The sequence below is a fragment of the Oncorhynchus gorbuscha genome, linkage group LG13 (genome assembly GCF_021184085.1).
Source record: "Oncorhynchus gorbuscha isolate QuinsamMale2020 ecotype Even-year linkage group LG13, OgorEven_v1.0, whole genome shotgun sequence".
Taxonomy (NCBI): Eukaryota; Metazoa; Chordata; class Actinopteri; order Salmoniformes; family Salmonidae; genus Oncorhynchus; species Oncorhynchus gorbuscha.
In genome coordinates, this window is record NC_060185.1 from 57,878,239 (window position 1) to 57,902,483 (window position 24,245).

General features: G+C 44.3%; 1 protein-coding gene across 2 annotated transcripts in view; it reads left to right on the forward strand.

Moving 5' to 3' along the window:
- Positions 1-24,245, forward strand: part of LOC123993192 (AF4/FMR2 family member 2-like) — a 185,552-nt gene that overhangs the window by 28,492 nt on the left and 132,815 nt on the right. The window contains exons 2-4 of one of the 2 annotated variants that reach the window (XM_046295072.1): positions 11,695-11,815; positions 19,489-19,539; positions 20,030-20,929. In XM_046295072.1, coding sequence (XP_046151028.1) covers positions 11,695-11,815; positions 19,489-19,539; positions 20,030-20,929 — 1,072 coding nt within the window. The remainder of the gene's footprint in view (positions 1-11,694; positions 11,816-19,488; positions 19,540-20,029; positions 20,930-24,245) is intronic. The other variant, XM_046295073.1, reaches the window with a different exon arrangement.

Sequence of the window (24,245 nt, forward strand, 5' to 3'; positions counted from 1 at the left end):
TGCTCTGCTGATTATGCTTAAAGAAAATGTTTGCATATTGAAATATGGTCAAGTGTTTATTCTCAGCATAATACAGAGGCACTCCACGGCGCAGCAGCTCTCCTCTCAAGGAACCCAGAGAGGGTATCAGCGGTGTGCCTGGAGTACCGGCACCTAGTGTTAATGGGCCCAAATATACACAAATGCCTCTTTCTGTTTCTCAAATAGGGTGTTTATAATTATGACTGTTGAGGGCCGTCACTTGTGGTTTAATGAGGTACGGCAGTGTTGTTTACGTTTCTGTGTTGAAAGGCTCAGCAGCCTGATGTTAAGTCACTCGGAGGCAACTGTGGGGTGTAATCGGTGTCGACGCCACATGGTGGGGTCTTTATGAGGCTCGCTGACACTGAGGGTGAAAAATGGCACGAGTTCCTCAGCATATTTATTTCTGCAGATAGGAGTCTTTTAGACCAATAAGAGAAGGGCAGGAAGCCCTGATGGTGGCAAGGCAATCTCCTGCTCTGGTATTGGCCTCTCCCAGGGGAAGGCTTTTAAAAGGACAGAAAGAAATGTGTACAGCCGCCCGCCACCGCAGTGGCAAAAGGCTTCCATCCCTCCCTCGCTACCTCCCTCCCAGGCCTTAGTGCTATCTCCCTCTCAAAGCCGCTCATTATCTCAGCTCCTGCTTAATGCATGTACATTCAGCCATGAACGGCCAGGAGAGAATTATATATGAGAGAGAGAGAGAGAGAGAGAGAGAGAGAGAGAGAGAGAGAGAGAAGAGAGAGCAGAGAGAGCAGCAGAGAAAGATGTGGAGAGAGAGGGAGCAGCAGAGAAACATGTGGAGAGAGGAGAGAGCAGCAGAGAAAGATGTGGAGAGAGGAGAGAGCAGCAGAGAAATATGTGGAGAGAGGAGAGAGCAGCAGAGAAAGATGTGGAGAGAGGAGAGAGCAGCAGAGAAATATGTGGAGAGAGAGAGTGCAGCAGAGATATTACAGAGAGAGCAGCAGAGATATTAGAAAGAGAGCAGCAGAGATATTAGAGAGAGGAGAGATGGAGAGTGGAGAGAGCAGTAGAGAGAGAGTGGAGAGAGCAGCAGAGAGAGAGTGGAGAGAGCAGCAGAGAGATCCAGAGAGATAGAGAGTGGAGAGATGTTGAGAGTGTGTGGGGGAGAGGAAGGGAGGTAGTGTGAGATGTACAGGGAGTTAGAGAAATTGTGTGTGTTATGCATATGTGCATTAGCATGTACAGACGCAGTATTAGTCAACACACACTGTGGCCCGGAGAAAAGTTCAACTGTTGTCGCTGTTGATGTCTCTTTCAGTCCTCTTTCTCTCTATTAGACCCCTGCGTGTCTGTGAGAGGGGGGTGAAATTAACAATAACAGAGTGTGAATGAAGGGAGAGACCCAGAGAGAGGGGTAGAGTAGCTGTACTTCCAGAGCCTTCACTCTTCCCCTGTGTCTCTCCATTATCTGTGGCATGGCAGTACCTGATTAATGAGGAAGCGACAGGATCACCTTGGTTCTGAGGTCAGAGCAGCATATCTCATTTGTTGGAGAGCTACAGAGCACCCCGTCCCTCAGTAATGGAGGCACACAACTTTAGACTCATTCTGGTTTGCCCATATCACTCAAATTGAAAAGACATTGCTTTCATTGTATTTCAAAAGTAGCTTTTAAACTGGCTTTGGGGTGACTGTCTTCGGTTTGATTATCTTCATAAACAGAGATTTTCCAAACACACCCTGCTATTTAGTCTCCCTCTAGACTTATTCCGCAGTCCCTCATCATGGGTTTTTGATGAAATGTGAACACTTTGTCTCACAAAGCAGCAGTGTTCAGCTTGTGCTTTTATTCTCAGAGTAGTTAAATGTATACGGCAATTCATAACAAATGCTCCATAACACATAGCATTTTGTGTGACACTAACAATGCCTTGCTTTAATGTTGGCTGGTTTTCTCATCGCAAACATGCCTATTTCCTCAGTCTTAAATGTCAGGCTATCAGGCGGAAGGGATGCGTGCGGGCGGATATGTTTAAGCCTCTAAGACTGATTATGAGGGTCTTCACACTTACTCGACTTTTCTCAAAAAATGCCCTTGGCTACACATATACTGCAATGTATCCTTGCGAACTTGTCACGTCTCGTCCGTACCTCCGACAGGGCAGGGCAGTGTAAACAGAATTGTCTCATTGAGTCAGCACTCACGGTAAAAATTGTAATAGCATAGCAATGTTTTTAAAACAGCTGAAATGTACAGACATTTACCTTGTTTATTTTTTTTAACCTGAAATTGTAGTAACAGCCTGTTACATTCTGAAATTGTCTCCGTAGCTTTGAATCTCAACCGTGTTAATTTTTTTGCTTGACTGCACTGAGCCACCACCAAGGTCCAGGCAGGAAGCAACTCCCCAGGGAATTATCAATGTCGCAGTTTGCCTTTACCTTGTATAATGACCTCCTTGATATTGAAAAAATGAAGCCTGGTGTGTTCTAATTAATATGGTAGCTAGTGTGAGCCTAAGAGCTCCTATCAAGCTATGGTTCAGCTAAATGTCAGTATTCAGATACAGCCAGGATGCAAAAATAATTTTGTTTAGCTAGCTTGCTAGTTAACGTTACCTACCTGTGTGGTCTATATTTAAGGAATAAGGCCCGAGCAATGTGGCCAATATACCACGGCTTAGGACTGTTCATAAGCACAATGCAACGTGGAGTACCTGGACACAGCCCTTAGCCGTGGTGTACTGGCAATATACCACAAACCCCCGAGGTGCCTTATTGCTATTGTAAACTGGTCTCAAATGTAATTAGAGCAGTAAAAATACATGTTTTGTCTTACCCGTGGTATACAGTCTCATATACCACGGCTGTCAGCCAATCAGCATTTAGGGGTCGAACCACCCCATTTATAATTAAGCAATATGGTCTGAGGGCGTGTGGTATATAGCCAATATACCATGGCTGTTCTTATGCATGACACAACACAGAGTGCCTGGATACAGACCTTAGCTGTGGTATATAGGCCATATATCACAAACGTCCGAGGTGCCTTATTGCTATTATAAACGGGTTACCAATGTAATTAGAACAGTAAAAATAAGTGGTTTGTCATTCCCGTGGTTTATGGTTTGATATACCACAGCTGTCAGCCAATCAGCATTCAGAACTCAAATCACCCAGTTTGTAATATAATATGAATAACACTGTAGCTAGCTAGCAGGAGTTAGCTGTGTCTTGTCAGCTAATTGAATGTGCACGGACGAGAAAACAAACCCTTTAATTGTCAAGGCTCAGGAGAAGACCCAAATGCAGACAGTTTTGAAGTAACACAATTTTATTACAAAAACAGGGGGACAGGCAAACAACAGGTTAAGGGCAGGCAGAGGTTAGTAATCCAGAGCAGAGTCTGAAAGGTACAGAATAGCAGGCAGGCTCAGAGTCAGGACAGGTAGAGGTCAAAACTGGGAAAACTAGAAGACAGGAGCAAGGGAACACCGCTAGTAGGCTTGACAAAAAAAATGTCAACAGACAAACAGAGAACACAGGTATAAATACACTGGGGATTATGGGAAAGATGGAGGACACCTGGAGGGGGTGGAGACAATCACAAAGACAGGTGAAACAGATCAAGAAGAAAATAAGACATTTTGGAAGTTAAGGAAGAAAAGTTTATTGGATTGTTAAATAGTTTGTGCTTACTGGCTAGTGGCTACTTTGATATTTACGGACAATTTGAGTTGCAGTCCAAGAATGTTACGTTTCCAGCAACAACGAAAGGTAAGGCAAGGATGTAATGTTTATTGAAAAGTAGAAATCTCTTTTGCCACTCCGCTCCTCAAACACTCGTAGTGGGAAAAGGGCCTAAGAGGGGTTGGTAGTGTTAAATATAATTTATTTATATTTACAATGGTTTATTGGTCATATGTTTGATACTCAACATTGTACTGATAGCAGTATAGGATATATTTTCTTATTTACAATAACATTTTTTAGATTGTTATTATTTCAGGGCACATCAATAATTGAATCCATAAATCATAAAGAAAAAATATTTTACCTCTAGCAGCATTAACAGCATATAGGCTTGTAATAGGTTTGAAAATCTTGTTGCGCTCTGCATGTGTAAAAAAAAAAGTTAATTATATTCTTGATTAATTTGAATTTGCACATGTTTTATGTTTTCACATGTAAGAGAAAATGTGACTGTAGGGTGTATTGGTCCCATTTCCTCTTGTCAGTGTGTGGATGTGAGATCAAAGGAAGGCAGTCGCCTGTCTCCTTCCAGCCCAACACTAATTTCCTCTCCTCTCCTCCTCTCGTCTCTCCACTCCTCTGAGGCAGATTAATCCAGTTCTCTGCCTTTTCGAAGTAAGAGATGGTTTTTACCCTTAAAAAAAGGAAAAGTGACCGTATCAATGTGTTGAGTGTATGTGGGGGCTTGCTGAGAGGAGTATGATGATGTCACTGAAGCTGTCTAGACATGACTGAATATTCTCAGTTGTCTGTTTATTTATGTTGGGGGATGGCACTGTGTGCGCTAGGCTGATGAGTGTTAACACTCCTACCCACCAAGAGACAGACACATGCCCTCCAAACTGCCATGGATTGAGAGCTGTGCAGTGCCAAGGAAAATGAGCTGCGAGAAGAAAACAAAATCACTAGTTTAGTCTACAGTTTCAATCTCCAATGCATTGACACATTATGCATGGGATCTGAAACAAATAGATTAGTGATGATCTCTGAAGTCGGTAAAGATTAGCATCTAATGAGAATAGTCACTTGTCACATCATGGAGAGTGGCCCTGTACCCATTATACTTAATAACAGCACAGCTTTGTAATGGCATCCACATTATATATCCCCCTGACACCTCGCACATCCACATCTGCTGACGTGTGTAGCATGATAGCCTGTGTGCCATGTTGAAGCATCATTTACAAGGACAACCGCTAATCGGACTAGCAGGGGTTCTGTTGAGAAGGGGAAGTGATTATCAAGGTTCCTCTACAGTCAATTCAATTTGTAGCCTATCAAGGCCAGTTTTATTGCAATGCAAATGTGAACTGTATGTAATTAGAAACAAGCTGCTGTCTGTGTCGTGTTGCACAGCGCTAAACTGGCATCTCTTTGAAAATTGTCACGCAATTAAAAAGGTTGGTGTGGGAATGGGGATGAGCCTTACTATGTTCTGGACGTATAATTTGACCATTTATGCCAAATATTCACTACTTTTGAAAGAGACAACAAAATGTAGACAGCTTCGTTGACTTGGATTTCTCCTATCACGAATGACAAAATGAAATAGATAGCTAGCTGTATGTCCTTAATATCTTCACATTTCTGATTTCTTTAAACTGAGTAAGATCCATTGTGATTGAATCAATCTGTCTGCCCCTGCTATGCTCTTAGGCATTTAATTGGTTGAAATTATCTCGCTTTAAATCTAAGTTAATCATTTTTTTAAAAAGTGGATTGTCAAGGCCCAAGGGGAGATATTTAATTTTGAGCAGCCCAAAATTAGATCACACACTGCTGTGAGGCTAAATGACTTGACCGGAGTTGACCAAAAGCCCTATCCAGAAACTACCAAAAAGATAACACACTACGGGTTGAATGATAATTATTAGGTCAAATTTGATATAAAGATCACAGATGTTATACTTTGTATAAATTGGACAAGCAATCATTCAATAAGTACATACTGGAGGTAGAGTATAATGTGAATGTGATATCCACATTATATTTATATTCAAGGCTGATGAAGCCGCAGCTGTCATATCCTGTGCTGATGACATACTGTATTAAGAGCTCTCCAGTGGCGTATTCCATGATTTAAAAATGGCTCACGTGGATCAGTCCTCACCATTTGATGACATTGTAGATGCTCACTTCTCCCTCTCATTGTCTGTCAGATTGATAGTGACGCATCGAGATGAGTCGTACAGTTCCGGTTTATCCCTGTCTCCTGTGAGGTAGACATTGAATGTGTTGTTTCTGGACACTAAGATGATGTTATAGCACATTATGAGGTCTGTTTGCTAAATTGGGTCAAAATTGGAAATTAGCCCCTTGCTCTTCTTCAAATATTCATAACATGACATTTCAGATGTAGAGCAGCCCCGGACAGTGCTCCCTAATTGGCCAGTGCATTTATTCATGGTCTCATGTACCCTATTGTTATTGGAGGGGGGGAGGGAGGGCAATACAGACAGAGAGAGAAGGAGAGCAAAAAAATAAAGAGAACGAGAGAAGAAAACCGACACATGATTGTGGAAACTGAGGGGTTGGCTGTGTATTGGCTGTGTCTTTGTGGCAAGCATGGCACCTCCAGAGTAACGCAGGATCACTGGGAGTGCAAGCGCAAACAATGGCCTCCTTGTCAAAAATGGAACAAATCCCTGAGGAAGAGGTGTCAGTGAAAAGGTTGATGACCTGGCATCTGGCAATTACTGCCAGCCCAGGTCATTAATCAGAGAGGCTCTCAGTCTCTTACTCCGACCGACCGACTCAGCAGCAGCAGCAGCAGCAGCAGCAGTCACACCATGGAGCACTCCTCCACTGGGGCCGGGATGGCCCTTAATGTGCTACGTTTGTCGTACCTATGTTTTTTGCTTATATGGGAGAATAATAATGAATAGCCTGGGATGACTGATCTTTAAAGACCTGAGGAGTTTGACTTTGAGAGAATTCTGATTCAACTGTGTTCCTCTGTGGAGGTACACAGTGTGTGTACCTGTGTGTCTGTTCTGTCTCTGTCAGGCCACATGTGCTGCCTCATGTCACACATGGAAGTGGTGTGTTTGTGTTGTGGATGATGGCAGCCGCTGCAGTGTGAGTTCAGATGCCCACTTGAGGCGGAGGAGGACGAATAGGACACTGCAGCAACACTGGCACGGCTGCCACATGTCACAGCTGGGCTGTGTGTCGACACTGGCACCAACACGGCTAGCATGTCATAGCTGTTCACTGTGGTGACAGGGGAGCCCTGCTCTCCTCCACACACTGCTACCGACACAGCCATCAGGCTCAACCCTGGAACCTGGGGTAAAAACCTATCCTCACAGCTGTCATCAGGCTACAGCCCTAGAACCTATGGTAAAAAAAACACTATCCACACTGGGTTCACTACAGAGAGGTAGTAGATACAGTAAGAGAGAGAGAGAGAGAGAATGTGTGTACTATAGTAGTGTTCTCTATAAGAGTCGCCGTGTTGTAGTATCCTGTCATTACAGCTGCTATATTCAGCATGGCAATTACTGCTGTGCCCACTTAAGAAATAGAGAACAAAGTTCATGCTTGTGCCATGTGTAAGAGAGAAGAAGAACGGGAAAAAGCATGTAAGTTAGTGTCTCGTTATTTTGCCGTTCTTATACAGAAGCATATAGCACAGTGGCTTTGACAACAGCGTATTCTTGAATATGTTCCATCCAAGACAGACGCTAGCTTTTCATCATTGGATGTTTTATTATATTTTGCTTCATACATTCAGAGTTTTAACTTCAGGAAGGCTTGCTATTTTCAGATGTCTAGTTGTCATTAAAAGATATTCATATTAGAAAATTAGACATGAAGAATACTGGATTCCCTTGTGCTCGCACATCAAACAAAGATTTCTGTGGCAGGCAGTCAGTTCTCCTCCCCCAAACCATCCCCATCCCCTCCCCTTCCTCATCTCTCTCCTTCTCATCTCAAACCCCAAAGCACATCTTTCTAGAGACCCTCACTCCAGACTCCACTAGACCTGGCAACCCCAGGAACTACCTCTGATAAACCCTCCCAATCCTCTGATCATCACCACAGTGTCTCTCTTTGAGGAATCAGAATGAAAAGGGTTGCCGATTTCACCTTCCCTGCTCCAGCGCTAATAGAGTAGATAAGCAGGTCCATATAATTAGAAACCAGTGAAATAATTGTAACAAGGGGCTAAATGCCTAGCTCCAGTTTTAATTAGCCGGTGCTTGAATTAATAATTGCCGCTTTTTAAATCAGAAATCAGTGACTGTTGTTTAGGCTGCTAGATTGGAATAATGGTGGTGGTATTGGCTGCTTTTTACATCTCAATATGTGCGCGTTTCACTGTGATGCACACTGGGCCTGGGAGGGTAGGGGAGGCGGGGAAAAAAACCTGGGTCTATTTGGTTATCTTCCAAGTGCAGCGTAGCTCAGCCAAGATTAAATTCATTGGGTTTACGGTGGATATCAGTATTCGTTTTTTAAATGTTATGTTGGAAAGAGCCAGGGGTGGGAGGCAGGCCAGTCAGTCTGCAGGGGGAGGAGAAGGAAAGAGAGGGGAAGGGAGAAAAAAAAAGCTGCCAATGCTACAATTTTACAGAGAATATCATCATCAACATCACCATCATCATCATTATAAAAACCCTCTCTGCTATTTAAACCATCGCCGGAATGAGAAAAAAAAGATATGCTGTATATCTCCCATATCCCATAGAATACATGAAAGGGATGATGCAGAAGTGTCATCAGCTGTCTGTTATCTGTTACCACTGTAACATCATGCCTCCATCCCCCGCTTTGCCCTTAGAGGATAGGTGGTTCTCTACAGACACTGTGTTAATGACAAGTCCTGACCTCACACCTCTTAACACTCGTGTGCATTAGACACAGGACTTAGTGCCAGGGGGACTGCTCGGGCACAGTGACAGCTGTAAATTTGATCAAGCGGACTGTCAGGGTACACTGGCAGGTGTGGCAAGAGGGGCCGACGTAAAGATAACTGACGTCTTGCTGTCATTACTGCTAGGGCCCTGCCGTCAATCTCGCCTGATGCATTCGTTCCCTTCTTTCTCTTCCTCTGTTATTTTTCTTTCCATTAAAATAATTGCCTGTCGCCCTGAAACGGGGCCTCACTTTTCTTTCCCCAGGTCCCCCTTTCCAAAAGAATTTGGTGATGGATTAAATGCTTTGGAAACACCATAGGACCCCGGAGGTGTGTTTTGGGGAGAGCAAGGGCAGATTGAAGGCAAACTGATTCCAGCTCTCCGTTCCTGTCTCCTATCTATCACTGCCAATTGCTGTGCCTCTCAGGCCTGGGATCCTCATGCAGTGTTCATCACAGCGGCAGAGTCGTAGATGGGAAATGGGTTTATTTGGTTTGAGAAAGCTGTGAAATCCTACTTCATCATTTTAGGGGTACTGTATATTCAGGTATTTAAGTTAGAGTTTTGTTGTTGTTGTTGTTATTATCGCCAGCTTGCCTTTTATTTTATTTAAATTGAGCAATTTTGTAACTTTCAATCACATTAGCGTCAATCAGTTTAAAATTGAAATCCTCATTTTGATTGAAGTCATAATAAAAAAAGGCACTGTTAACAAAATGGCTGAAACATTTTGATGATCACACAGTGCTGGGTGTTGTTTAATGTGCTGTCTATATAGAGTGGTTACAGGCAGTACCATCTGGTATTTCTAGATGGAGAGCAGAGCAGGTACTCAGGCTTGGCTTTCCATTACCCTTGTCAGTGCATCACTGCTGTGAGTCAGTAGATAATGTGTGCTGCGCTCCGCTCTGCTCTGCACCGGCAGCATGTCTGTCCCAGGTTTATCCCTCTCACCTTCTACCACCCTTTACACCACTACAGAACACTACCGCATTGCTGTCACGTCCCCCAGCCCTGGCTGGCCCCTTCCGCAGCCTGCCTTAATGCCCTGCTCCCCAACGGACCCCAGGGGGCTTGGTGGAGGCCCGGGGCCATGGAGCTAACGCTGCTACGTCGCTACGCTAGCTCAGCTCCCACCGCTCCGGGAAGAGCAGCAGCAGTGGTGGAGGAATGTGGGACATTATGCTAATGAGAGGGCTTAGAGCAGGGCTCTAATCAAGCGTTGGCGGTGGTTGGACAGCCGCAGGACAGCTCGGCGCAACTTTCACATCAGCGGACAAAGGAGAAAACGGCTGCATGTTACACTGTGGATTTATTACGCTGCCTGGCTGGCGATAAGGAGGTTGAGATGTCTGCGCCGCTCACCAAACAGGTCTAACAAACCTTAATGGGAGACGGTGAAGCAGGGGGGGTTTAATGTAAGCCAGTCAACCTGCCTTTCTAGGACAACTTTTTTTCCAGTTATTACATATACTGGGAATGTATTTACTAAACTGGCATATTGTGAAAAAGTCAAATTAAGAATTAGATTGGTTTTTGTGTGCTCTTCAATGTAAAGAAATACAAAGTGTGTAAAAATGAATCAGCATACACTAAAGAGCCTAGAATTCAAATCCAATTCAAGTCCTGGCACCCAAATGGTGGAACACAGCCTCCTCCTGAAGCTAGGACAGCAGAGTCCCTGCCCATTTTCTGAAAAACCTGAAACCCTACCTCTTCAAGCAGTATCTTAAATAATCCTCCTACTTACCTCGACCCCCCCCCCCCTTCTAGCTACATTATTGAGGAAAAAATGACTTTCTATGTCTGTGAAGTGGTGGAAAAAGTACCCAATTGTCATACTTCAGTCAAATTAAAGATACCTTAATAAAAAAATGACTCAAATGAAAGTGAAAGTCACCCAGTGAAATACTACTTGAGTAAAATTCAAAAATTATTTGTTTTTAAATATACTTAGGTATCAAACGTAGGGGGGACGGCAGGGTATACTAGTGGTTAGAGCTGTGGACTAGTAACCAGAAGGTTGCAAGTTCAAACCCCTGAGCTGACAAGGTACAAATTGGTTGTTCTGCCCCTGAATAGAGGCAGTTAACCCACTGTTCCTAGGCAGTCATTGAAAATAAGAATTTGTTCTTAACTGACTTGCCTAGTTAAATAAAGGTTTAAAATATATATATATACATATATATATATATATATATATAAATCATTTCAAATTCCTTATATTAAGCAAACCAGACGCCACAATTTTCTTGTTTATTTTTGTTTATGGTTAGCCAGGGGCAGTCTCCAACACTCAGACATAATTTACAAACACATTTTACAAACCCCCCTATTTAAAAAATAATAATAAATAATAAACATATACAAACCAAAAAGGCATTGATGTTTAGTGAGTCCGCCAGTAGGGATTTTCTCTTGATAAGTAAATTAATGGACCATTTTCCTGTTCTTTTGGGTGTCAGGGAAAATGTATGGAGTGAAAAGTACATTATTTTCTTCAGGAATGTAGTGAAGTAAAATTAAAAGTTGTGAGAAATATAAATAGTAAAGTAAAGTACAGACCAAAAAAAACGACTTAAGTGGTACTTTAAAGTATTTTTTACTTAAGTACTTCACACCACTGTGCCTGTGATATGTGGTTGTCCCACCAAGCTATCTTAAGATGTATGTGCTAACTGTAAGTTGCTCTGGATAAGAGCGTCTGCTAAATTACTCAAATGTAAATGTAAAATGTAAATTCAATAGGTCTACATCTTAAGACCCGCTCTGTGTTGATAAATAAACTGTGCTTTGAAAGTCATGTGACAATACATTTGCTCCTCTTGGATAAGCGATCGCTTTCTCTCCAACAGTGCCTTGCCTTGGCAGTGTTTTGTAAGTATTTGTGTGACAATCCACTTCCTTTATCTCCAGGCCCGCCTATCCTTCATCTGCTTAGTGTCAGCTTGTGCCTATTAGACAGATATGGGCTTCCCATACATCTTTTCAGGGAAAGGGATTTCAATGTTTCTCTGTGGCATGCCAGCTGTGATTACGCTGATTCTACTCTGATGGTCTGGCCTCGTCTTCTTCTACTTGTCTCCCCATGCAGTCATTACGAGCAGGACCGCAGTGCGCTCAAGAAGAGGGAGTGGGAGCGGCGGACTCAGGAGGTGCAACAGGACGAAGATCTCTTCTCCTCCGGGTTTAATCTATTCGGGGAGCCGTACAAGGTAAGGGCCTGGGAAGGAAGGAGGAAGGGGTGGGAGGAGGTGGGGAGGAGGGTTGTCAGCATCCAGCATCCATCCCTTTTTCTAGGACATTACCTGGCAACAGGCATGATGGAAGTCGCTAAATAAAATAAGAGTATTCCACCAACTTAAACATGTATAGATGTATAAAGAACACATTAACCCCCAGTAACTGAGCAGTCTTGTCAGTCTATCTCCAGTCTACTCTGGTCCTCCAGTCTTTGGGTTCCATCAGTGTCTGCCAGTCTCCAAAAGCACATTATCCACTGCCTGCCAGATCTGTGTGTGTTCTCTCATGCTCTGTGTGTTACTGGATGAATGAGACACCACAGATGGTCAAAACAGTATTTCTATAGTGGGCCAAAAGCAGCTTCTTCTATGCCTTCCCTCATGTCCTGTTACTTTATGTTATATTAATTGGAGGGATTGGAGACAACCGACTGCATCCAAGCAGATTACTATCCATGCGGGGACTGTAGGAATAGACAGCTAATGTGGAAAGGATAAGATATTACAAATGTAGAATTGTTTATAAAATGATCTGCTTCGCTATATTCCGTGAAATGCTTTGCTGTTCATGCTATAATGATGTTATGTTTTGCTGTAGCGTGTATTTTCCATTGTGCACTGAACACATCCCTTAGGCCCCCCATTTTGTCCATTTGAATGATGTGAAGTAGAGTAATGACACATGTGAACGATGATCACACCTCTCATGTGTACGTCATGGAGGTGCCATGCAGTCTCAGTCCTTCATGTCTCCCCTTCTTTCCTGTATGATATGTATCCATTGGCTGACTGGCTGCAGACAGGTGACAAGACTGATACTTGAGGAGTGTGTGTGTGTGTGTGTGTGTGTGTGTGTGTGTGTGTGTGTGTGTGTGTGTGTGTGTGTGTGTGTGTGTGTGTGTGTGTGTGTGTGTGTGTGTGTGTGTGTGTGTGTGTGTGTGTGTGTGTGTGTGTGTGTGTGTGTGTGTGTGTGTGTGTGTGTGTGTGAGTAGCTAAGCAGTGACAATAGAGAGGGATTCTCCTGTGTGTGTGTTGTGAGCAGGATCAATGGAAGCCTAAGGTATGAGGGCAGTCAGGGCATTGTTCCATAGCCAAGCTTGGGATCTCTTAGCTAACTAACTGGACAGATGGGGGACTCAGTCAAGAGGACTGTCATGTTTTTACTTGGGCCAAGGTGTCCCTTTTTAAAGAACCCTATCTTCTTTCTCAATCACTCATTGCTTTCTCTTCTCCCTCTCTGTGTATCAATCCACCTAGGTTCTTTCCCCTTTTACTGTATTTGTGTTTTCTGTCATGGCCATTCTGACAGACATGGAAAACGGTTATCGCTGTAATTAAAGAATACTGATTCTGAAAACTGCCATTGTAACTGTGATAAAATGATCGCTATTGGTTATCACAAATCGTGTTAAGTCCCATTTAATTGAGTTATGTGCACTACAAATGACATGTGCCACAAATATTCTCACAAGGTTCCCTGTGTGTTTCTTTGGTTTTGGAGAGCCACATAGTGTGTTTCCCAACATGTTGTGTTGCTGCATTATTTCCTCCTCTGTACCAGCCTGATTGGGTAATTAAAAGTGATTAAGACTGATCTGAATAAGTCCTCGTTATCCGCACCTGGTATAATTCATCACTGCAAAGGAAACGTTCCTTCAAGATCATACACACTATTTTTACTTTCATACAGTAAATAGCTTTCTAACACTACAGATTATCTGTAAACGGCACCTTTAGAGAGAGTGTGGCTTTCAAGGAAAGAGGGCGTGGAACCTGTCCATCACATCAACACGGAGGTTGACGTATTTGTGGAAATAAACAAGTAGTGACTGTGTCCCCTTTGAAGGCTAATTGCCCATGTCACATGACATGGTGCAGTCTCCCCTCAATGCGGCTTCGCTTCAATAGTGGATCAACGGCACCGCACATAAATACACACGCACATACACAGGGGAGCACGCACGTGCGCACACAAACGAAACTGTTTGCCTGGGAAATTAGGGAAATTAGGTTCCAGAACACATGAGTGTTCTTTTAAACACACGCAACCTCTCTGCGAACTGGGTCACACTTAATGACAGAAAAACAGGCACACAGAGCTATCTACTCCCTTTATTTGAATTTATACTAAAACAGGATGTCTCTACCCCTTATATAGGACTGTGTGAAATTTAATTGTGGATGCTAGTATGTGAGTATGTATGTGTCTTTGTGGAAATGGGGTGTGTTTTTGTGGGTAGGAGGATGTGTGTGTTTTTGTCTGCTCATGCTCATGTTGGTGTGTTTGTGTGTGTGTGAAGGAATGCGCTGGCCCAGCATTCTTCCAGTGACTAAGCAGACAGACAGCAGGGGTAATGGGGAAAGGAACTCTCAGTCTAGGTGGGTGGACTGGTACAACCCAAGAGTCAGACAAAGAGCAATTTATTAGCCTTTGAGTAAATATGCCTTGTTTGTTTGGAATTTGACCTTTGACAACATTTTACAGACGCTGATGTGACTGTATCATGTGAGAACATCCTCATTCACTTTGGTTTAGATTATCAACAGCTAGAGTACAGTGAGGTCACATATTAACTTATGTATTGTCAATCATGTAACTGCACTTTCCGAAATATAGATGGCTTTCATCAAGCTATACTGTAGTTAGAGGATTACAGACTGAGACAGATCTGTTCTCCAGACCCCCACAGTGTCAGCTAATAGTCATTGATGTCATCACATCTGCAGGAAAATGGACTCTCCACTCCAGGCTTTAGTATTTGGGCATGTAAGCTGGGGGGACTTAAGGGCCGGTAAAGATGATGTGTGTTTAGAAACCAATGTGTCCTGTTAGTGCTTGACTGGTTCAGCGATACTTTCTCCTTAGCCCCCTCTCTCTTCCCCTCTCTCTCCCAGCCTAGTGCTCGGTAGAGAGTAATAGCAGTACTTTCCTCTCCTCTGTGAAACACAGTTTGTAGTTCTCCCACATCTCAGGCCGCTATTAGTTAATCCCCCCTTTAATCCTGTTTAATGGAACTATGCTGTTAGCAGCTATTTGGGACTGATTTACTGCTTTCCCAGCTCCACTAGCACCTAGAGAGACGCCCCACAGCCGAGGAGAGCTGGCTGTGCCCTCAGAGGTCCCCTGCTCCCCCTGGCTGCCCCTGGTCCCCCCTGGCCTTGGTGCCATCAGCAGGATGTGTACTTTGTGTACTCCCGGGACCCCTCTCTACCTCCTCCTGGACAGGTCTCTGTGAACGCACAGCCAAGCTGTTTTTAACAGCCTGTAAAGCCCTGTGAAGGTCAGGCCTTTGGACTTCAGCCAACGCTGCTGCACCACTCTGTCACAAAGAGACCTACCTTTTCCCTCTCAAGGCAAATATTCCCAAATAAACCTCCCTAACCCCCTCCCTCCTTCTTCCTTCTTCTCCCTCCCTCCATCCTCCACCAACTGCTGAGTCAAGAGGAGCAGCAGAGTAAACAAGGATATAGCCGCCAAGTTATTCGGCCATTTTCTCCGTTTTCTGCAAACGTATTTTGTGTTCCTCCTCAGTCGTCAGCTCCGGTACTGGATGTTTTATTCATGGGCATCAGCATTACTGTTGAGGAGCAGACTCTTAGAGATGGAGAAGGAGATCAATTCATTTATTCAATGCTAACTTTTGCTCTCCATGGGTGTAAGAGATGCAATATAAAATAGTTATATTTTTTTGAGTGTAATTGTATATTCCCCCGACCGTCATCACTGTCAGATTTTATCAACAGGTTTTAAAAAGTAGGATTGCGACATGTTAAATTGTTAGTCCATTACGTTTCCCAGTTTATATCTGAATTGTATTGTGGTTTGTTGCTGATTCTGTTAGGAGGCTACCTTACATCTGCTAGCTCCTGGATCCCCTGCTGTCATTAGTGCTCTATTGATTTCAGATGATTTGTGCTAGGTGTTTACTCATGTGGACCCATATTGATGCTCTTTATTGGGAAGCACTAATGGATATTATGCAAACTGCTGAGGCTTTCTACTCCTGCACCAGTGAGGAAGGAAGGATTTTACAGATGGGCTTACAAAGGAGAGAGACAATTCAACAGATAAGGATTTGCTGGATGAGTCTTTGCTCTGGGTCTTTAACTCATTTTTTTTAAAGATTTTAGATTTAAGTTTTCAGATTTTCCTCATTTCCGAATTGAAGGCAAATAACTGTTAACAGATGGCCCATTGTAAACACTGGCAATCCCATGACAAGCAGTGTGAGAGAACAGTGCACGTAACATCATTGTAGGATCAGCCTACAGCCCATCATAGTATTGTATTTTAGCAACAGTGCAGATTCCTTTATCCTAGTAGGAGCCTATAGGCTTCAGGCTGGAGACAATAATGTACTGGCACGCAACTCCAGGTAAATAAACTTTGGACACAAATACTAGTGCTGGGATGACATGAGATGGATTTATTTCTTTGTAAGGTCTCAAGGACCCTATATAATATCCCTGTAACGTATCCCTTGTAGCCTGTGCATTTCTCAACATCCGCACTTACAGACAATATTTGAAATGTGTCAATGTCTTCTCCACACAGAATCCCATTCACTCACATCCTTGAAAATCCACAGGAGCCACCTTTACTATGCTGTGATATGACAACAACAAAAAGCGAACTTTGTATGGATGAAACCAACTTTCCCCTTCATACAGTACTGTATGAATCAGCTCATAGTCAAATTAGCTTTTAATTTTGATCTCTGTTTCTCAGTTAAATCATAAAAGACTAGCATTAAGGCATGATCCCAGTGAGGTGCTTTACGATTGCTTGGCAGACCTGTGATGGCAGAGCTGTGGTGGGGTGGCAGAACTGTGGTGGCAGGCAGGGTATGAACTGTGGGATCTGATGCTGATTTAGAGAGCAAACGGAGCCTCCCATTGCGAGCCTGTTGGCCTGCACAGAGTGGTATTGCCCTAGTGCCCAGACCCGGCACATCACTACTGCTGCCTGCCACCATGCAAAGTCTGTCTCTTTTAGTATTCTCCTATTCAAAGGCTTTTTCAGATCCTCACTGCAAACACACACACACACACACACACACACACACACACACACACACACACACACACACACACACACACACACACACACACACACACACACACACACACACACACACACACACACACACACACACACACACACACACACACACACACACACACACACACACACACACACACACACACACACACACACACACACAAACACTTCAACAGAGCTTCTTCCTGGGGAGAAATGTCCATTGACAAGAGGCCAGCTGCTTTCTTTTTGATGAGTGCCTTTCTCTTTTTAAAACCTTTCCCATTTGAGTCGAGAAACACGGCAGGCAAAGGTTCATCAGTCTCCACCCGTTGAAGAAATGCCATATGCTCTGATTTAAGAGATGAAGTATGAGACATGTCACTGGAAGCCTTTAGCGTAATGGGGATCAGCTCAGCAGAAGTCTTGTCAGCTGATGGCATGAGTTCATGTAGGCAGTGGAGTATTGTAGCCTTTGTTCCATGAAGATAAGGAGTTCTGACGGAGGTACTTTAATCATTGTTTAGAACCTGCTCCAGTATGGGCTCCTGGGCGGCGCAGCGGTCTAAGGCGCTGTGTCGCAGTGCTCGAGGTGTCACTGCAGACCCGGGTTGTATCACAAACGCCCGTGATCGGGAGTCCCATAGGGCGGCGCACAATAAGAGTTTGTTCTTAATAACTGACTTGCCTAGTATAAAGGTGTAAACAAAAGATTACAGCAGTGTAACTAAAAAAATATAGTAGATAACATTGTTATACTTCTCTGTTCTAGTGAAGCTACTCCAGTCCTCAGCTGTAGTTAGCCTGCAGTCCGACTGAAGTCAGTGCACTGAAGGACAGCCCTGCTCCAACTCAAGCTCCAGGTCTACTCCAGCAGCCCAGGGCTTCCTTCTCTACACAAGAGCCCTTTGTGCACTGTCGTCCACATTGCTTTCCCCTCACTGAGAATGACAGCATCTGGGAGGTCCACAAGTGCCCCTTCAACATCACACTCACTAAAAATATTGAGCCCTCACAGCATGGCCTAAATAACCTGTGTGTGCTTAGGCTCCTCTTCGGACGATACACAGACTGTGGAAAACAGACTGCTGCTTTGGGCTGGTTGCTGGATTTTCAAACACAGGTTGCTGTTACTGTTAGGGGCACTTGTCAGGGCTGTTTGAGTCTTTTCCCTCTCTTGTTTCTGAAGTTATGACTGGCCTGATACAGGGGCCACTCCTTAGTGTGTATCACACACACACACTCAAACCATAAACTCCAACCCAAGCAGTCCAATCTGCCAACTCGGGTCTCTGGGCCCTCCCACCTAGCGATCTTAAGATGAATGCACTAACTGTAAGTCGCTCTGGATAACAGCGTCGGCTCAATGACTCAAATGTAAATGTATCACTGCTCATTGGAGACCTACTGTTCTTTTGGACACATCCAATACTTTAAAAGATCCTTTGAAAGCTATCCTGTTTTCTGGTTGGATACTATCTCCCCCTCTTTCTCTATACCCCTGTGTCCTAATAAACTGCCCATTTTTCTGTCCCTAATATCAACCTCCCCCATCACTGCTCAGCAACAACTACATGGAGAGTAACTCGGGCATAGTTATCCATTTGGGTGAGCTTAATTGTAGTACATTTTGGAACAACAAGTGCATAGGCCATTAGAGTTTTATGGGGGACATTATAGTGATGCTGTGCAAGGTCAGGGGTGGCCAGGGGTGAGTCTTGGCAGAGAGCAGTTTAGCCCTAGCTGGCATCTTCTCTTTTTATAGAGGTCAGAGGTTAAACACCTAGCAGATAATTCCCCTTCCCAGCAGCATAATGGCTCTTCATGCTTCACACCCTCCCTTCCCCTTAACCATCAACCGTCATTTGATTATTGTGCAAATACACAGACTTATCCTTCCTGAGTCTGACAGAGTGTTGCGCTATCATCACCACCACAGTCCTCTGTGATACCAAAGGGATATACGCTGCTACACTGTACATATTTATCCTTTTTCCTTTGTTGCCTTTGAATAGCCTAATTATATCCCTATACAGGAAACAGCTTTGCATGGCTCTGCAATTTTATTGTGCGACTGAAATGAATCTTCATTTGCAGTTCTTTTCGAATAGATGTTATAATCTCTGTTTATGTAGCGTGTATCTTAGCATAATGCATCTGCAATTGTTGTACGTTCTTACTAGGCCTCTCACACGTAAAAGACCAGTAAACACAGGCTTGGGCTGAGTTTAACAGTGATGTGTTGCACATTAAATAGAATGTTGCCTGTTATGAAAGTAATGAGTTTTGGGGGTGGTTCTGCATGCCTTTTTGTCTGAAAAGCCCAGTATAAAAGAATTATATGCTGAACTAGCCAAAAGAAAACAATGATTATAACAAGGGCCTTTTGTTGCAAAATTATTTGTTTGGAGGTTTTCCTACAGATTAAAGTGTACCCCTGAGAGAAAGGATATTAGAAGACAGGAGTGTGTCAACATTGCCACATATCGCTATTGACTAAGAATACAGTTGAACAGATTATAAGATTATCAAGGTCATCCTATTGGTCTACTATATTCCCCCCAGTGTGACTAGATTATAAACTACTGTCTTTTTATACTGACAGACAGAAGCAACCAGTCTATCCACTTTGGGGGGGACCAACAACCTAAACAAGGTATCTATTATCTATAGATCCACACTAACAATGCTTGTTTTAATCACTTGTTTAATACACGCTAATACACCAACTGTGCCATCTTAAAGATGGATTTATTAAAGTGCTTTGGATAGAACTATAGTTTCATACAGTTTGTAAGGTGCATATTAGACTCTGTAATGATAGCTGTTTTTAGCTTAGAAAAGGGGCTACTTTTTCATTTTCAGAGTTGCTTGATGTACAGCCTAATGGTCTTGCTCACTGAGGCATGATTGCACCCTTCTCTATGCGCGCACACACACATCAACCTCTCTCTCACACACACTGCCTGCAGTGTTCCTGGCTGTCTGTAATTAGGTGTAGCTCTGATGACCTGCTGCTCTCTGTCTGTTGTCAGAGTAGTGGGGGAATGATGATAACATGGTGGAGGGTGCTGGGGGGTATATAATAGGAACTGAATATCTATACATTATACATCTCACCGTCTCTCCTCTCTCTGTCTCTGCAGACCAACAAAGGTGATGCCCTGGCCAACCGGGTACAGAACACTCTGGGGAACTATGATGAGATGAAGGAGCTCCTGACCAGCCACTCCAACCAGAGCCACCTGGTGGGGATCCCCAAGAACTCTGTTCCCCAGACCCCTGGCCCCAGCTTCTTCACCGAGGGGGCCCAGAGGACAAGCAACAGGACGGGCACGGGGCACAATACCACCTCCATGCCCCCTCCGCCCTCCTCTTCATCCCTGACCAGCTCCACCCGGCTGAGCGGCCATCAGAGCTCCAAGAAGTCCCGCTCCTCCGACTGGTTGCAGGGAGCCCACTGCTCCAGCAGCACCAGCACCCAAGAGGTGGGGGGGCAGGTAGTGGGGGTACCAACCAGCAGCAGGGGGAAACACTTGTCTACCCATGAGCAGCAGCAGCAACCCCAGAGACACGAGGAGCTGTTCAGCTCACAGGGTGACGTCGTGGGCCACAAGGGAGACTCCAGCAGCAGCCCCAACTCCTCCACCTCCAGGAGGCATGGCGCTGGGCAGCAGCAGGCCCCTTCGGCGGTTGAGCATGGCGGATACAAGGACAGCAACAATATTGTTAAGTCTCCCTTGGAGCAGGAGCCGGGCTCCCACGGGTCCAGTTCCCCCGTGGCCTCCACCTCCCTGCTGCCCAGCGGCCTTTCCACGCCAACCTTCCCCCAGGGCCTGCATGTCAAGCCCAGCGCCGTGCAGCAGCAGAAGCCCACAGCCTACGTTCGGCCCATGGACGGCCAGGACCAGGTGCCCCTGGATTCCCCGGAGCTCAAACCTCCTCTGGAAGTGGGGGACATGGGCTACAGCAACCTAGCCTTTGGCAGCACCACCACCAGCTCCAAGAGCAAGCTGCCTAAGCTGACCCTGACACAGACTGGGGAGGTACGTACCTGCATGATTCACTTGACTCTACAGCACACACACGGCTTGTTGATAGATAGTAAATGCTTGGGAACAGGTCACTTGTGCTGTGTTAGATCGTCTGGCAGTAGGAAGGGGAAAGCAGTTCAGCCAGATAAGTTTGGCCTGTGCCTTTCCCCCTGCCTGATCTGTTTTTCATTGAGTCCTGGCAAAGACAGAGCCTGACATAATGGAGAGCTCTTATTAATAATCAGCCGTTGAGTTCTCCTCCTCCTGGCGACTCCTGGTCCTCAACCCAGCCAGCTGAGGGGCCACAGGGTTAAGGGGCCTTCCTTACATCCACTCCACACACACACACACACACACACACACACACACACACACACACACACACACACACACACACACACACACACACACACACACACACACACACACACACACACACACACACACACACACACACACACACACACACACACACACACACCCTACAATACCTCACTATGAAATGAATCTCGGGTGGAAAAATCATGATTAATAGCCATTTTAATTCACATGGGCCCGCTTTACTTATTCATGTAAATAGTTCTGACATATGATTTGTTTTGGCCTCACTGATGGATTGTATTACAGTTAGAGTTTTAGCATTTACCCTGTGGTCTTATGGGTTTATATATAATATATCCTAAATATGTAATATTGTATAAACCTTTGTTTTAGCCTCCAGATTTTTGGCTTGTTCCTCCCATAATATTGTATGCAATTGGCTTGTCATGTATGCATGATGATGATGAATGCGTTATTATTTCTGAACAGTTTACAACATTGCAAATTAATACTCATCAGTTATTGCTGATAGTTGAGAGGAAGTCTTGTTTAATGAGCATAAACAATGCATTTATCCCTCCTTGTAGCCTCTTAGCTTGACACAGTCAGACAATCTTAGACTGGAGTCATTTGTGATCTGAAGGCCTGTCATGTCAGTTCATTTGTGTGTCAGCAACACAAGCAGGGCTGAGAGTCTATTGTTGTGACGACTTTAGCCCCGACTGTTTATCTTGTTCTAATGTTGGGAGGCAAGGGATGTTCATTTTAATGCCGGGAGCATTTGTCTCAGCTCTCAGCCAGTGGCGTGCTGGAGAATATTTTTGAACCAGACAAAATGGGCCTTCTGCTTTTCGAATGCTTTGCAGGTTAACACAACATCCGTCCTAATGTATTCTCACCTGAGGTCACGCACTCATTATTTTAGAAAACGTTGTCCACCTGATTGGAACCCGCTCCGTTTAATCTTGAACATAATTAGCCAAGGCGTACTCTCTTCTCTCCTTATCTCTCCCTCCTCACCAGTTAGGACAGTGCATGAGGAGAAAATAGCTACATGGGAGGTATCCAGTTTTAAATATCCAAACACGATGATGCCCATACCATTATAAGACCAGACAGAGCAAAAATGAGAATTGGTGCAGATTTTTTTTTTTTATACATTGGGGCATCTAGGCTACGTTTACAAAGGCAGCCCAATATTTCCACGAACTAGTCTTTTTGCCAATCAGATCACATTTTATGACAATAATTGGGCAAAATATCAGAATTGGCCTGCCTTTGTAAATGCAGTCCTGGAGGTATATCATAGATCAGGATTCCTCAAAGGAGTTGACTGAGAATTTCATCATGGCTAAGACTAAGACGGAAAGAACTAAGAGAGGCCCCACTCACCACTCACTCTACTTACCAGTGATAAGGATTAATTTCCCTCAACCATTGAATTAAGTCAAATTCATGTTTTTCAAAGTATTTGAAGAATGATGTGAGGTGACCAAGTGATGACTGAAGCAAATACACATACGGTTCTTTGAGAATTTGGACTTTGCTCCTGTACCCACTCTTTACCAATCAGTCCCCTGCAGCCTCTGTCTTCACTCCTTTCCCCACCGTTTCTCAGTGGCCAGCCTCGCTAATTGAGCCACTATGGAGATTCTGCCATGTGGGAGGTCAGGCCAGTCTCCAACAAAGAAATGCATTTGTAGTATTCTTCCTGTTATTGGAGGAAGCTAGGAATGCATGAAATACAGCATCTCCTGTGAGACTTACTCATCTACACACCATGTCCCTGTATAGCGAACACATAAATAAGTAGATAAGCAACAATAAACAAGACTGACGTATGATTGAACAGGTTGACACACAGGCACCCAACCATGGTGCGCCAACCAGCTGTTCCCTTTCTTTAATAGTGTAGTCGAAGGCTATTCCCCACTACAAATTGTGCTATCTCGAATCTTGGAAGCATATGGCGCAGTTACACCGTACAGTTAAGCATGTGGCAAGGCTGAAAACCTGGGGGATTTGGAGAGCTGCTTGTTGTGCCCGGGATGCGGTCAGCTTAGAGGAGAATGGAGATGGATGTTGTTATTGGAGCAGGAAGGGAAACGGGGTGGGGAGGGAAGGCGAGGGACCCCCTGCACAGCACAGCAGAGCATAGTGGAGCCCAGCTGGGGAGAGATGGGGGGGGTGGAGGTGAGCACCATCTCTGCTCGTTCACTGACAGATGAGTCACTCGGTAAGAGACGGGGAGGAAGAGAAAGATGCAGATAGAGAGAGAGAGAGAGAGAGAGAGAGAGAGAGAGAGAGAGAGAGAGAGAGAGAGAGAGAGAGAGAGAGAGAGAGAGAGAGAGAGAGAGAGAGAGAGAGAGAGAGAGAGAGGGAGAGAGAAGGGCGTAAGTGAACTGAAATTGAGAGACACGCAGAGTTAGTCAGAGCGAGACAGGCAGACAGAGAGAGAGAGAGAAGCGTCCTTTTAAACATGTCTGTCAGGAAATGAGAAAACATCTTCAAGAACTTTGATTTATTTTTTTTGACTTTAGTTTGTTAAAAAGAGTAGATTGTATTGAGCTTAGTCTCCTGAGAGCCCTCAGTTTTGTTGTTTATCCTCTTATATTCATCCAGGTTTCTCAACAAGCATAGGTGTAGAATAACTAAAGCCAAAAAAATCATCCCAGGTTGTATTCCTTTTCGTTTTCAAAGTCCCACCTCGATAGCCATTGTTTTAGTGTATGTGGTAATATTCATATGCTTGGTAATTACTCTTCCCCTCATGGCCGTGTGCAAGAGCCCATCCTTAACACTACACAACCCGTTGTTGTTGTTTTACAGCCTAATTATATTATCTTATCCTCAAGCTCCTCCATCTAACATCCTCCTCTACTCTTTATACAAGCTGAACCCTCTGAAAAGAGAAGAGAGATATCACTTTCATCCCCCCTTTCAAATCAAATGGGTGTGGGAGAGGAGACTTCACAGGCGTGAAATGTTCCTCTCATTCTCCGCTCGG